This window comes from Rhea pennata, chromosome 4 (assembly GCF_028389875.1).
Source record: "Rhea pennata isolate bPtePen1 chromosome 4, bPtePen1.pri, whole genome shotgun sequence".
Classification (NCBI taxonomy): domain Eukaryota; kingdom Metazoa; phylum Chordata; class Aves; order Rheiformes; family Rheidae; genus Rhea; species Rhea pennata.
The window spans coordinates 81,292,709-81,306,178 of NC_084666.1; the positions used below are offsets into that span (position 1 = coordinate 81,292,709).

Sequence of the window (13,470 nt, forward strand, 5' to 3'; positions counted from 1 at the left end):
CTGATCACCTTCTTTTCCTCCACTTCCTTAGAGATGACATCCAGGAGGAGCTGTCCCATCACCTTTCCAGGGATGGAGGTGAGGCTGACTGACTTGTAGTTTCCTGAATCCTCCTTCTTGCCCTTTTGGAGACTGCAGTGACATTGGCTTTCTTCCAGTCCTCAGGCACCTCTCCCGTTCTCCATGGCCTTTCCAAGGTGGTGGAGTGTGGCCTTGCAGTGACATCCACCAGCTCCCTCAGCACTTGTGGGTGCATCCCATTGGGGCCCATGGATTTGTGGGGGTCCAGTTTGCCTAAATGATCTCTATCCTGATCTTCCTCAACCAAGGGAAAGTCTTCCTTTCTCCAGACTTTCTCCCTTGTCTCCAGGCTCTGAGATTCCTGAGAGCTGCCCTTAGCAGTAAAGACTGCATTACAGACGTAAAGGCAGCATTCAGGAACTGCCTTCTCTGTATCCTTCATCACCAGGGCCCCCACACCATTCAGCAACGACCCCACATTTTCCCTTCTCTTCCTTTTGCTACTGATGCCTTGGAAGAAGCCCTTCCTGTCGTCCTTGACATCACTTGCCAGATTTAATTTCACATAGCCTTTAGCCTTCCTCGCCACATCCCTGCATACTCTGATAGACTTCCTATATTCCTCCCAAGTGGCCTGTCCCTTCTTCCACATCCTGTCTACTTCCTTCTTCTGCTGGAGTTTTGACAGGAGATCCTTCCACATCCCTGCAGGTTGCCTGCTCCCTTTGCTTGACTTTTTCCTCATAGGGACGCACTGCTCTTGAGCTTGGAGGAAGTGACACTTGAATATTAATCAGCTCTTTTGGACCTCCCTTCCTTCTAGGGCCCTGACCCATGGGATTCCTCCAAGGAGGTCCCTGAAGAGGCCAAAGCTTGCTCTCCTGAAGACCAGAGTTGAGATCCTACTTATTGCCTGGCTTCCTTCTTGCAGGACCCTGAACTCCACCATCTCATGGTCACTGCAGCCAAGGCTGCTCCCAACCTTCACATCTCCATCCAGTTCTTCTTTTTTTGCATACTACAAAGTCCAGCAGAATACATCTCTTCCTTGACTCCTCCACCACCTGTGTCAAAAAGTTATCATCAGTGCTCTGCAGGAGCCTCTTGGACACTCTGTGCCCAGCTGTGTTGTCCTTCCAGCAGATATCAGGGTGGTTGAAATCCCCCATGAGAACCAGAACCTGTGATGGTGAGCCTACTTCCAGCTGTCTGTAGGAGGCCTCATTGACTTCCTCTTCCTGACCAGGTGGCCTGTAGCCACAAGAGCATCCCCAATATTTGGCTGCCCATAGGCTCTCAACTCGCTCATCATCCTAAACAGAACTCCTGTGGTAAAGAGCTCCTCAGCGACATGGCCAGAGCACAGAGTAAGGGTGAGCAGTTGCCTCAGATGGCCCAGGCAGCAGCAAAGATGCAACAAGTCTCCAAATCTCTTTCTCTGCCCCACAACTTATTCACACCACTGTACTCTGCAGAGACAGGCTCACCCCAACCCCTGTGAAGGGAAACACAGAAAGTCTGATCTTTTTCTCTCTTAATTAGAGCAAAGGCATATTTCACTTCCTCACAAACTGTAATCAAGGATACCAGGGTAAGATCTTGCTAGGTAAAACTCAGAAAATCCTCATCTTCAAAGATGTTCTAGGTATGCTTTTTTCCTATCCTTCCTGTTGCTGAAGTATCCCCACACAAAGACTTCATTCTACGTGAGGCCCAAGACATGAGACATCTTTCTGCTTCCTGGGCTTTGCATGTGATCAGTTGCCCAACTGACTTATCGATGACTTTTTTCAAAGCCTATATGAAAAGAGAGGGGTTTCCTAAAGGTACATATTCCCTTTCACATGCTGAGCAAGCTTGAAAAATAAGCACAGACGTGCTGCCCTGTCGGTTTTGTGCTAACCCCTCTGGGCTCAAGTTGTGTGAACCAGCAAAAGATTCAGGGGTTGTTTCTGGTTTTGTTTTCTTTAATAGAAGACAAGTCCCTCATAAATCACTGCTTCATCTTCCCAGGAAAGCTCAGATGCCCCAGTGCAGGCGGTTTGGCAAATGATGCAGCTCGCCGGTCAGTCCCTTCTATTCCCAGTGCATCCCAGGACTAAATGCCCCTTTGAGCAATGCTATGTCTCTGCCAAATGAACACCTGCAGGGCAGGGGGTGATTGATGGGGCGAGCAGGGAGAGCTTAAATTTTCTAACTGTTCCCAAAGGAGAATTTCACTGGTGGGATGGCGATGAGGTTAGGGATTGAGGGGAAAAGCAGACAGAGGAAAGGATGCAGCTCTGAGGCACTTTGAATGGGTGATAGGAGCAACAGCAATGAACCAGTGATTACAATTTTATTTTGCTCAGGTATTGCTGGATTTCTGCAGTCTGAGTCACAAAACAACACTCCACTTGGCTTTAGGAAAGGCTTATTTATTTCTGCGGAAGTTAAGGCAAAGCAGAATTCCCAAACCCATCTCAGTTCAACACATCCAAAGGTAATCAGTCCCCAAACCGTCGAATGACCCTGCGCTTATGTGAGCAGTGGCCCGGGTGGTTCCTGGGGTCTCTCTGTTGGAGCACTTGCCCCCGTACGATGAGGGGAGAGGGTCACCGCTCAGAGCCAGGGCTGAGGAGTGACGGTGAGCCTTGGAGCCTGAGGCAGGGCCACACTTGGGGCGTGGGGGGTCCCCGGCCCTGCGATGGTGGCAGCCCTCTGTGAGGCGTCAGGGCCCCTGCGGGTCACAGTGCCCCCGGGGTCCCCTTTCCCTCGGGGAGCCAGTGCTGGCTCAGTGGCTCGTGGCTCTCGTGGGAGGAGGTGCTGTTGGAGCAGCGTGTCCATCCAGGGAGTCCTGCCGCGATGGGGGTGCTGCGAGCACTCCGAGGTGGGGCCGGCGCCGCGCTCGCGCCCCGGCTGCCGGCCTGCTGCTGCAGTGACGGGCACCTGCCGGCACCGGTGTTCCTGGCGTGGGAGAGCTGGGCTCACATGCTCGGGGCTGGTGCCAAGCTGCCCAGGGTGGCTCTTCCCCAGGCTGCGGGGAGCCGGCTTTGCCAGCCTCTCCTGCTGCCCCGTGCTCCGGCCAGGAGATGTTTGCCCCGAGCCGCGGCCCATCCCCACGGCTCCTGGGGCAATGCAAACCCTCCGCTGTTTTCCTTGCAGGTTTCTTCACTGGCGTGGGTGCCCGGTCTGGCCCTGCGCGTGGTGAGAATGGTGGCAGTGTGGTCGGGGCCGTCCCTGCGGCCATCACGACCTTCGCCGCCGTGGTGATTTCTATTCTGGACCAGTTGGAAGATGCTCAGGTGAGGCGGGGGCATCCCACGGGGCTGCACGGGTCTCGAGGGCTCCCGCGGTGCCCCGGCGTCCCTGGGGCCAGGGTGCTGGTGCCCAGTGTCAGCATGGCGGAGCTGCCATGGGGCAGCATGTGCCACGGCTGTTGTGCACGGTGTGTCCCCAGGGCGGCAGAGCAGAGGCCTACCGCCAGCTGGAGAGCGTCTTGTGGGGCGACGAGAGCGACCTGCAGAGCTCTGTCGCAGGCAGAGCCATAGCACTGGCAGCCCAGGACCTGCGCGTGGCCCAGGTGAGCTCCTTCTCACAGAGGCGACCCGGACACGGGCGCCCAGCCCAGCCAGCCCGGGCAGAGGCTTCAGCATGCGCCCGGCGGGGCTCGAGGTGGTGACTTGGAGCTGCCCAGAGAGGCAGCTGTGGGCTGTGTGCACAAGGGACAGCGGGAGCTGGGCTGTGGGTTGTGCGTCCTGCCCGGCGGCTGAGCGCAGGAGCCAGCTGAGCTGGCCATGCTGCTGCCACACGCCGGCTGCTGTCTTCTAGGACACGACGGCCGCCGTGAGGATGGCGGCGAGTGACGTCCTGGTGGCGCTGGCCCGCTGGCACCTGCATGATGTGGTGTCGGTGCTGCAGGGCCACCTCCAGGCCCTGGAGGAGATGTCGGTGGAGCTGGTCCTCCACACTCTGCACAACCTGGCCATCCGCTACGGTACGGCACATGGGGCCCTGGCTTGAGCCTCCCTGCACCAGGGCTTCCCTGGGGCTGTGGCAGCTCTCCCGTCCCCCTGCCCCGGTGCAGCCCTGCGCCAGGCTGCAGCGTCTCTAGTGACTGAGGCCTCCCACCCCTGCCCTCTCGACAGCCCTGCAGTGCGTGCCCTTCGCGGGAAAGACGCTGGCAGCCCTGCGCGGCGTGCTGAGCACAGCGGGGAGCAGCCGGATGCTGTGCGCCGTCTGTGGCGGTGAGTGCTGGCGCCACGGCAGGGCCACGGGGAGGGGAAGGGATGGGGACAGAGGTGGGGATAGGGAAGGGGAGGGGGTGCGTCGCCAGGCTCTCAGGGCACCACGGCTGGGCTGAGCAAGGTGTCGCGCCGGTCAGAGCCTTTGTCACCACCCCGTGTCCCTTGCTGTGCTGCAGTTGTGGAGCAGTGGTGCAGCGGGATCAGCGCATACCTCCGCCAACGGGAGAAATGCGACTTCCCTCACCTGGGGGCTGCCCAGCTCTGCGCCCCTGTTTACTCGCTTGTCTGCTACGCGGGCAGGAGCTGGCAGAGCTGCAAGGAGGAGGAGGTGAGTGCTGCTGCTCTGGCCTGAATGCTGGGGCCAGCCAGCGGGGTGGGCTTGGTGCTGGGAGGAAACACTCCCTGTGCTGGCGAGCCAGCCCATGTGGCCAGGGGTGCCGGGGAAGGGAAAGCCCCATGCGGGAAGGGCCGACTGGTGTCTGGGGCAGGCGAGCACTGGAGGGACCCGTGGCCTCGACATGGCATGTCACCCTGCCTCGCTCAACAGGGCAAGCAGGCCATGCTGAGGGCGATGGCTGTTATGATGGGTGTCCTGCTGCACGCGGAGGAGCACCACCAACATGCCTGGGAGCAGCTTCTCTGGCTGCTGCACCAATACCGAGAAGTCCAGGACCCCTCAGGGGTGACCAGGGTGAGGCATCTTGCGGGGCACGGCGCAGCCAGGGACCAAGCAGGTGCCGCGAGGCATCGGGGAGCTGCGGGGTGCCGGGAGGAGCCAAGGCCCTTCGAGCAGGAACAGGGACTGGGGGCCTGGGGCTCGCGGTGACAGCTGCCCTCTCCCTCTCCTGCTCCCATGCAGAGTCTCAGCTATTTCCTGTGGGCCGTGATGGATGTTCAGGCCCAGGTGCCCCGAGCCAAGATTCTGGCTGTCATCGCGGCTGTGCACGAGCAGGTAAGGCCTGACATCACACTGCTGCCCTGGAGCTGCTGCGCAGCCCTGCATGTGCCCAGAGCTCTGGGCTTTGGCCGTGGGTCCATGTCCAGAGCTGCCCACCAGATGAGCGCTGACAGCATGGGTGCTTTTCCATCCCTCTGCCCGCCGATGTGGCTTTCCCTGAAACGTGCCTTGTTCTCGCAGCTCTGCGATGAGATGGAGCCACCCAGCCCAGGGCACCGAGCAGAGTTGTGCCACTGCATGGTGCTGCAGGGTGAGGAGAGAAGAACCGGCGCCGCGCCGCTGCATCCTGGCAGCTCTCTCACAGGCCTGCCTGTGTGGGAAGATGCTGGTCACTGATACTGAGCGTGATCTCTTCCCCGCAGCCCGAATTTGCCCGGAGGAGACCATCGTGTTCCTGTACTATAAGCTCAGGACCGGGAACAAGGTCGATCGCGTGGCAGCCGTGGAAATGCTGCAAGCTCTTGTCCGCTGTGACGGTCAGTAAGCCGGGCTGGAGAAACATCGTCTCCCCGGAATGCTGCCGCTTCCTCTGATGTGCAGCCTGGCCCCCTTTTCTGTCCCGCTTGTGTGGGGAAAGCTGGGGAGCCGTGTTGAGTCCCTGCGAAAACGGGGGCTCAGCCTCAGCGCCTGCCTCTCCTTGTCTCCTGCAGCCCCCGATGTGAGAGAGAAGCTGCCCCTGTTCACCAAGCTGGTGCAGTCTGTGTGCCACGACCCTGCAGCCCAGGTGAGCTGGTGGGGGCCAGGCTGGGGCAAGGGCAGTTTCCCTGGGGCTTTCGGCCCTTTGGTGCCATGGCTGCAGCCTCGCCGTGCCTGCAGGTGAGGAAGGCAGTGCTGCGTTTCCTCGGGGAGCTGCTGCACTCCAGCGCCCCGGGCTGCTCGGCGTGGGACGTGGTGGGGCACCTCTTCGGCGAGTTCAGCCGGGCCTCGGGCAGACTGGTAAGGGCAGAGCGCGGCACCAGGCCTGCATCCTGTGCCGCCAGGGCCGAGGTCGCCGTGGGGGCACCTCCCCATGGTGTGCACTGTGGGGCCTGGCAAGGGGCACTGACGGGTGTTTCCCACCTCGGTCTGACAGGCAACAGGAAAACTTTCGGTGGTGGAAGTGTGGGAAGAGAGGACTGTTCAGCGCCTCTGCGCCCACGTCCTGGGCTCACTGGACGTATCTGCCGGAGCGGTGGCCAAGGTGAGTTGTCCTCGGCCCATGCACCCCAGCTTAGCCAGAAAAGCTGGGAAGGAGCGAGGCCGAGGGGCTGGGCCGGGGCCAGAGAAGTGGCAGTGACGGGGGACCTGGGATGCAGAGGCGGAAATGGCAGCGTGCCGAACGGGCTGCTTCTTGCCCGCAGCTCCTGTGGCCGAGGCTGCTGCAGTATGTGGTGCCAGCTGAGTATACGGGCATGCTGGTCCCGCTGTGCCGCTGCCTGCGTGCCCTGGCCGAGAGAGCAGAGAGAACAGAGGGCGAGGAAGAGAAGGCGGCGCCCGAGGCCCTGAAGCCTGCAGAGCCAGGTGGGGAGCAGAAAGTCGCAGCACGCTGTGCCAGGCCGGCTGGGGGGGGGGGCAGTGCATGTCCCTGCATCCCCTGCCAGCCCCCCACGCAGGAGGGCTGGGGCAGCACAGGGCAGAGCAGTGCCCATTGCTGGGCATGATGGCTGTGCCCCACGAGCCGCTTCCCTGGCTGCTGTGCCCAGCTCTCGCGGGGGTCTGGGGGCTTGTTCCTGCCATGCCAGGCCTGCTTAGCCAGCAGCCATTCAGCACGGCTGTTCAGGCCTGGTGGGGAGGCGGCGCGACCAGGGTGCTGTTCAGCCCTGCACGGGGATGTGGGACGTGGCGCGAGCTGGGCGTCTAACACAGCCTTTCCTTGTGCCTGCAGCCCCTCTGCCGGCTCCCCAAGCCCTGCTGGCTCGTCTGCTGGTGAGTACCGGGGCCCCCGGGGAAGGAGCTTCTGTGGCCGGGGTGAGGGGAGAGCCCGGAGAGATGGTGCTGCAGCTGGTGCTGGGCACCCCGGGAGGAGGAGGCAGGAGCATGGTAGAGGGTGCCTGAGCCTCCCTGCCCGTCGGGGGGCTCCGGCTGCTCCCAGGGGACGGCAGCACCCAGCCAAAGCCATCGTCTGCCTGCTGCTGGCCAGGGCAGCGCTGCCCTCCCTGCCTGCCTGCCCGCGGGGCAGCCGTGGCTCCTGGGGCAGGCACCAGTGTGTCTCTCTCTCCCACCCCGGCCTAGGTGGTGGCAGCTGTGGCTCCACACACAGGCGGTGGCCATGGAGCCGCAGCCCTGCAGCTGCTGCAGGTGCTCTGTGGCACGATCCACAGAGCCGTGGGGGCGAGCTGGGCCACAGAGATCCCCCTGCTGCTGCAGCACCTGGCAGGTAAAGTGCGGGCGGGAGGCGGAGGCTGGGGGCCAAAGGCGCAGCAGAATGCCTGCAGCTCCCCAGCCTGGCAGGCAACGGTGCCACGTTTGCCAGCACTCATCAGCCCACTGGGCTGAGGCTTTGGGGCTTCGGGCTGCAAAGCAGCTGCCCGGGCTCTGCTGCCGCATTTGCTGGAGTAACGGTGAGGGTTTTGCTTCCATGGGCTTTGCAGGAACAACCGCCGGCTTCCTGGACAGGGCCGAGTGGGACAGCCTCCTGCTGAAGGTACAGCGTCCCTGTGGGGCCCAGCTGCATGGGGCAGACAGGGGCGGGACAAGTGGTGCAGGAAGCTGGGGGCTGGGGAAGAGCCAGAGGCAGGCTGCCAGAGGGGCGGGTGGCAGACAGGCTGTCGGGAGGGGGAGCTCTGCCCCGACGGTCTCCGGGGCCGCTTGGCTGTGCCAAAGGCCCTGGCCGAGGCAGGGGGGGGTGTTTGCTTCACCTCCCGCTGCACCCCAGTTCCTGCGAGCGTCGCTGGAGGTCATCGCCAGCGAGGCCTGGACCGTGGAGCTGAGCCGGGAGCTGAGCCGGCAGCTGGGTGGCTCTCCCCGCCTGTCCTGGGAGAAGGTCTGTGCCCTGGCGGCGGCGCGCCCCGAGGGCTGCAGCGGCAGAGCCTGGGAGGCTCAGGCCGGGGCGAGGGCTGGCGGCGGTGATCTGCCACAGCTCACCGTGGCCGGGGCCCGGCCTCTCCTCTTGCAGCGGTTCCTCTACAAGGCTCTCGGCACGGCCCTGGCAGCTTGTGGGTGTCTGCGCCACGTGCGAGAGCAGACCCTGCAACATCTGGAAGCAACCAACTTCCTGGAGCTGTGGGAGGCACAGGTGAGGTTTCTTCCTGGCGCCCTGCTTTCCCGCGAGTCCCCTGCGTGTCCCTGGAGCAGAGGGACTCTGCGTGCCCTGCTCCAGCCCTTACTCGTGTACTGTTTGCAGCCGTTTCCCTGGGGAAAGGTCCTGCCTGGCCGATGGAGCTAGCCAGGCCTGGGGGGTGGGCTTGGAGCAACTCCCCATTTCTGCTCTGTTGCAGGGAATCGTTTCGGTTGTGTCCCGCTGCGCCGAGAGCCACTTCCAGCTGGCATTGTCCTCAGTGCAGCAATTCACGGGGACCTTGAAACACCGGAAGGTAAAGGTCCGGGGTGTCACTGTGGGGAGCTGCCGGGAGGTCAGGCGCGGGGCAGCTCCTGCTGCAGGAGCGCACAGAGCCCCGGGCACAGCGGGGCTGCGGGCTGACATCTCAGCTCTTCTCCGGCGACCCGCAGCAGAGCCACGCACTGAGGAACCGCGCTGCTCGTGCGACGCTCATGGTGATCTACGGCCGGATGGCGCTGCGCGCCCCCAGGGAGCAGCTGCTCACCCACGTGGAGAGAGACATCGTGGGGAACGTCCTGCAGCTCTACCGAGAGGGCTGCCAGGTGGGTGCTCAGGGTGTGGGGCAGAGCCAGACGGGGGCCTCCTCGCCCTTCCCATGCGCTCGCCCTGCTGCCCTGGGGCAGGGACTGTGGGGTCTTTCCGGCCAGGACAGCTGCTTCCCTCCACCTGGGAGGCTTATTCCTGGGAGGGCAGAGAGGTCTCCTTGCTGGGGCACAGGTGCCGAGCTGGGGTCTGTGGGGCTCCCCAGCGTTCTCTGCAGTGTCCTCCTCCCTGTGCTGTATGTGGAGGCAGATTCCCCCCGGCCCTGCTGCTCTTTCTGCCCTCGGCAAAGCTCAAAGCCTGTTTTTCTCCCCTGGCATCAGGACGCGCAGCTGAAGCTCTCCCTGGTGCAGAGCGTAACTGAGATCAGCCTTGCCATCCAGGCTGCAGACGCCGGCCCCAGGTTCGAGCTGTGCTGCAAGCGGGAGCTTCTGCAGATGCTGCTGGTGAGTGCCCAGAGCTGGGGCTGTCACCTGGGGAGTTTTAGGCTCTGCAGTGGGGTGAGTGGGGTTTGTGGGGAGTCCTGAGGCAGGGAGCAGCCACCTCATCCTGCGGGGCCGGTGCCTGTAGGGTCTGGCAGCAGAGCCCCTGGCCGGGGCGGGCAGGAGGGCTCTCCTGTGCCCCTGCCCGCTGCCCACCTTGCACGTGTCTCCCTGTGCCTTGCAGGAGGTGATGCAGGAGGAGCCCCAGGAGTCCCCAGTGCAGCCCCGGGCCCTCATGGCTGTGGAGCAGTTGAGGTAGGGTCTATCCCGGGGCTGCGGCAGTTGCTGCGTGTTGCAGCACAGCTGGCGGCTCTGGCTGGGGCTGCAGACGTTGAATTTGGGGCTGTCGATGGGGCCAAAGGCAGTTGTCCTTTGCCTCGCTCTGGAGAGTGCGAGTGAGCCTCCTCTCAGGCTTCTCTAACTTGTTTCTCCTGGCAGCAAGCTGAAGCCCCGTCTGAGCAGGGAGGAAAAATGCAGCCTCCTGGCTCAGTGCTGCCGGGGCGTCGTGTGCCTCCGTCACCCAGAGCAGATGGAGGCGAGAGGGGAGGCGGCAGCGGCTGCTCCAGTGGCACCGGTAGGCACCGGCCCCTCTGGGCCGCCCCTCAGTGGGGCTCAGCTCCGGGCACCCCGCGCTGCAGCAGCCGCTGGCTGTGCTGGCGTTCCCATGGGGTGCCCGGCCTCAACCCCACTTTCTGGTGCCAGGGTGTGCAGGCGCCATCCCTGCGAGCGCTGGGCCAGCTCATGAGAACCCTTCTGCGGGAAGAGCCGGCCCCCATCTGCTTCGAGGACGTGGTACAGGTGAGAGTCCCCAGACGCAGCTGCGAGCGAGGGGCGCAGCACAAGCCAGTGCTGCCAGCAGTGAGACCCCGAAGTGAGGAGGTCCCTGTGGGAAAGGGGCTCCCTGCCCAGGAAGGCAGGGTGCCGGCGAGGGGTGCAGGGCAGAAGGACACCCACGGTGAGACATGTCTGCCCGTGCCAGGTCCTGCGGCACTGGCTCGCCTCAGCCGAGGAGTGCGAGCGGGAGAGGGCCCTGCAGGTGTGCGTTCAGCTGCTGGGTGCTCATGAGGAGCAACGCGAGCATGGGGTGAGCAGGGACCCCATGCACAGGGAGCTCTGCGTGGGGGGGGGTGCGTGCCGGATTTCGGGTCCCCTGGGGCTGTGGGGCGGCCCCTTGTTCCCCCCCAGCTCGGCCACGGCTTGGGGGGCAGCACGGCTGGGAGAGGGCGAGCAGCCGCAGGGCTGCCGGTGACCTCTTCGCCTGCCTCTTGCTCCCACAGCGAGGCCGCGCCTGCGAGCAGTTCGGCTCCCTGGCGGGACTACTGGGGCCTCTGACCTGTGATGCCTCAGCTGCGTCCCGCTGGCGGGCAGCCACCTGCCTCGGCCACCTGCTCCAAATCGGAGGTGAGGAGAGCGGGCAGAGCGGTCCCCGCTGCTGTCTCAGGGCTGCACGTCGTCCCTACGCCAGGGACTGTCCCCCTCCACGGCCGGCCCCTCGCCTAGCTCACAAACCTGCTGTGCCACCTTGGGGGACCCTGCCTTCGCGTGGCTTTCGCTGCCCTCCCTCGGGTCCTCCCCTTGCTGCCTGCGGGGCCGCATGTTGGCTCCCCACCATGACTCCCTTCTCCTGGCTCCAGCTGAGACCACGGACGTGGCGCCATGCACTAACGAGATCGGGTACCTGCGGGAGAGGCTCAACACCGTCGCCCCCGACTCTCTGCTGGCCACCTCCACCAACATCGCAAAGGTAATGAGCCCCCGAAAAGTGGGCTGGGGGTCATGGTGTGTGCGCTTGCACGTGTGTGTGAGAGTGCTGCTGTCAGGGTGTGCGTTTTGCATCTGAGCCACTTGTGATGAGATCGCTTGTGTTTCTGATTTCTCCCCAGCTGGTTTGCAAGCATGTCCCCCAGGGCCAGGCTGCAGACTTCATGGACACTGTCATGGAGAGCCTGCAGTGCACCAGGCCCGTGCGCGCGTGGGCTGCTGGGCGGTGGGCACTCACCTTCCTGGGGGACTGCGGAGAGCAAATATTCCAGGAGGAGGTGGGAGAGGCATTCTTTGTGCTCACCCTTGTCTGCTTTCGGCTGTTGGCCCCCAAGGATGTGCTGAGCTGTTCTTTGTCGCCTTCCTCCTTTCAGGTACCTGAACTCGTCACCATCCTCTGCACCTGCCTGCAGAGCACCCAGCAGAGCACCCGCAGGTGCTTTGTGCTGCGAGCGATGTTCATCCTGGCCCGCTGCCACCAGGAACCGGTGATTGACAGTCTCCTCCAGAGGTGTCTGCCCATGGACAGGTCTCTGCGCTTGCCCTCCCCTCTGCTGTCACACCCAGTGTTTGGCCTCTCATGAGGTCATTGCAGGTTCCCGAGGATGCGGGCTCACGGGTGAGTGTCTGTTCCCTTGCAGCAACACAGTGGAAGTGTGGAGGAGCCTAGGGAGAAGCGCTCTGGGATACCCAATCCTGGAGCGCTTAACTGAAAAGTTAAGGGCAGCCGGAGACAGCAGCCAGGGGAGCGAGTGCTGCGCTCGGGAGCTGGGCAGCAGCCAGGCTGCCCTGGAGCCTCACACGGTACGGTCAGCTGCTGGCATTAGCGCTGCTTTGCACCTGCTTTCCAACCGGTGCTTTAGTGCGAGGGGGTTTTGTGCTCTTTGCGAGCACCTGTGGTGCCTCGCGGATGCTCTGCTGGGACAGTGGCAGCGTTAGTGGTGTGGGGAACTGGGACAGTTGCCAGTGCTGGGCCGCAAGGCTGTCGCTGCAGTGAGAAGCGGAGACAGTAAGAGCTGCCCCAGCCATCAGGGGGACGTGGCCAGTGGGACAAGCCCTGGTTTTACCATGCGATTGCTGGCTGAATTTTTCTGTAGATCATCCGCGCCCTCTGTGAGATGGTGTCAGTGCTGCAGAGCGAGGGGCTGGTCCAGCACCTGCTTCCTGACCTGCTTCCCAGCCTCCTGGGGCAGGTCAGTGAGACGCTGCGGGAGGAGATGGAACCGTCCCTCAGGGAGCCCGAGAGCTCCGACACGTCAGGCAGGTAAGGAGCGGCAGGGGCAGGGGGCAGGCTGGCCTGTGCCTGCGGGCTTTGCTCAGGCGATCTGTGGCTGACTGTCCCGCTGGCGCTGGGCTGCCTCTGTGGGGAGAGGGGACTGGTCACTGCAGGGCAGCACCTGGGGATATGGCCGCAGTGTGGCTGTTGCTGCCCGTAGGCCCCGTGTTGCAGCAGGGGGCCATCATGGGGCTCTGCTGATGGGCAATCTTTCCTCAGACTACTGCGCCTGGCACTTTCTTTGGGTTTTTCTGCAGGCTGTTTGTGGAGGTGCTGGAGCTGGTGCTCTCCAAGTGCCTGGAGGAGCGGTGGCTTCGGCTGCTCCGGGAGCAGGGAGCATGGGCGTCCCTGGCCGAGCCCCAGGCTCACAGCGCTGGCGTGTGTCTTCTGGCGAGGTGAGAGCCCCCAGGTGTCCTGCCCCATCACGGGGCCTGCACCTGGGGAAAGGGCTGCCGGGGGCTTCCTGTGCTCCCAGCAGTTCTGCTGAGGTGCAGAGCGGCGTCCGCGTCGCAGTGGGAGAAGCTGGGAGTCGCGGCCCGCGGCCAGCCCGCGTGCCGGTGCCTCACCAGCCTGCTGGTGCTGTGTGCACAGCGTGCTGCTCCGCGCGGAGCTTGTCCCACCGCGCCTGCTGCAGAACCTCTCCACCTGGCTGGACTCGTGCTCAGCAAACCTGCGGCTCACGGCCACAGCTTTCTTTGCTGAGGTGAGGCAGCGGTGGGGCAGGGGTTTGGGGGGGGGTTCCTATGCCTGTCTCGCCCGGCATGAATCACAGCCAATGCGAGTGGCCCCGTTGCTCGATTGCAGCTGATGAAGGACCGGCTAGTGGAGGAGAGAAAGCTGCTGAAGCCCCTCTTAGAGGCTTTTGCGGCGAGGGCGCGCGACCCCGTCAGCGCCGTGCAGCAGATGGCAATGAGAGGCCTGGGCAACGCGGCAAGCGGAGCACCGGT

The 13,470-nt window shown here is 63.4% G+C and overlaps 1 protein-coding gene across 1 annotated transcript; it reads left to right on the forward strand.

Annotated features, from left to right (window-relative positions):
- The first annotated feature begins 2,865 nt into the window (after window positions 1–2,865).
- On the forward strand, window positions 2,866–13,331 carry LOC134140130 (maestro heat-like repeat-containing protein family member 2B). Its single transcript, XM_062574995.1, has 34 exons — window positions 2,866–2,890; window positions 3,166–3,305; window positions 3,461–3,583; window positions 3,832–3,997; window positions 4,149–4,247; window positions 4,424–4,530; window positions 4,795–4,938; window positions 5,107–5,199; window positions 5,386–5,455; window positions 5,568–5,681; window positions 5,856–5,929; window positions 6,022–6,141; window positions 6,278–6,385; window positions 6,546–6,705; window positions 7,070–7,110; window positions 7,417–7,561; window positions 7,776–7,828; window positions 8,060–8,419; window positions 8,622–8,717; window positions 8,854–9,006; window positions 9,328–9,450; window positions 9,671–9,741; window positions 9,925–10,060; window positions 10,189–10,284; window positions 10,466–10,570; window positions 10,764–10,887; window positions 11,121–11,230; window positions 11,370–11,525; window positions 11,622–11,776; window positions 11,889–12,051; window positions 12,345–12,511; window positions 12,781–12,918; window positions 13,115–13,237; window positions 13,328–13,331. The coding sequence occupies exons 1-34, from the start codon at window positions 2,866–2,868 to the stop codon at window positions 13,329–13,331; spliced, it is 4,062 nt and encodes a 1,353-aa protein (XP_062430979.1).
- Window positions 13,332–13,470: the final 139 nt, after the last annotated feature.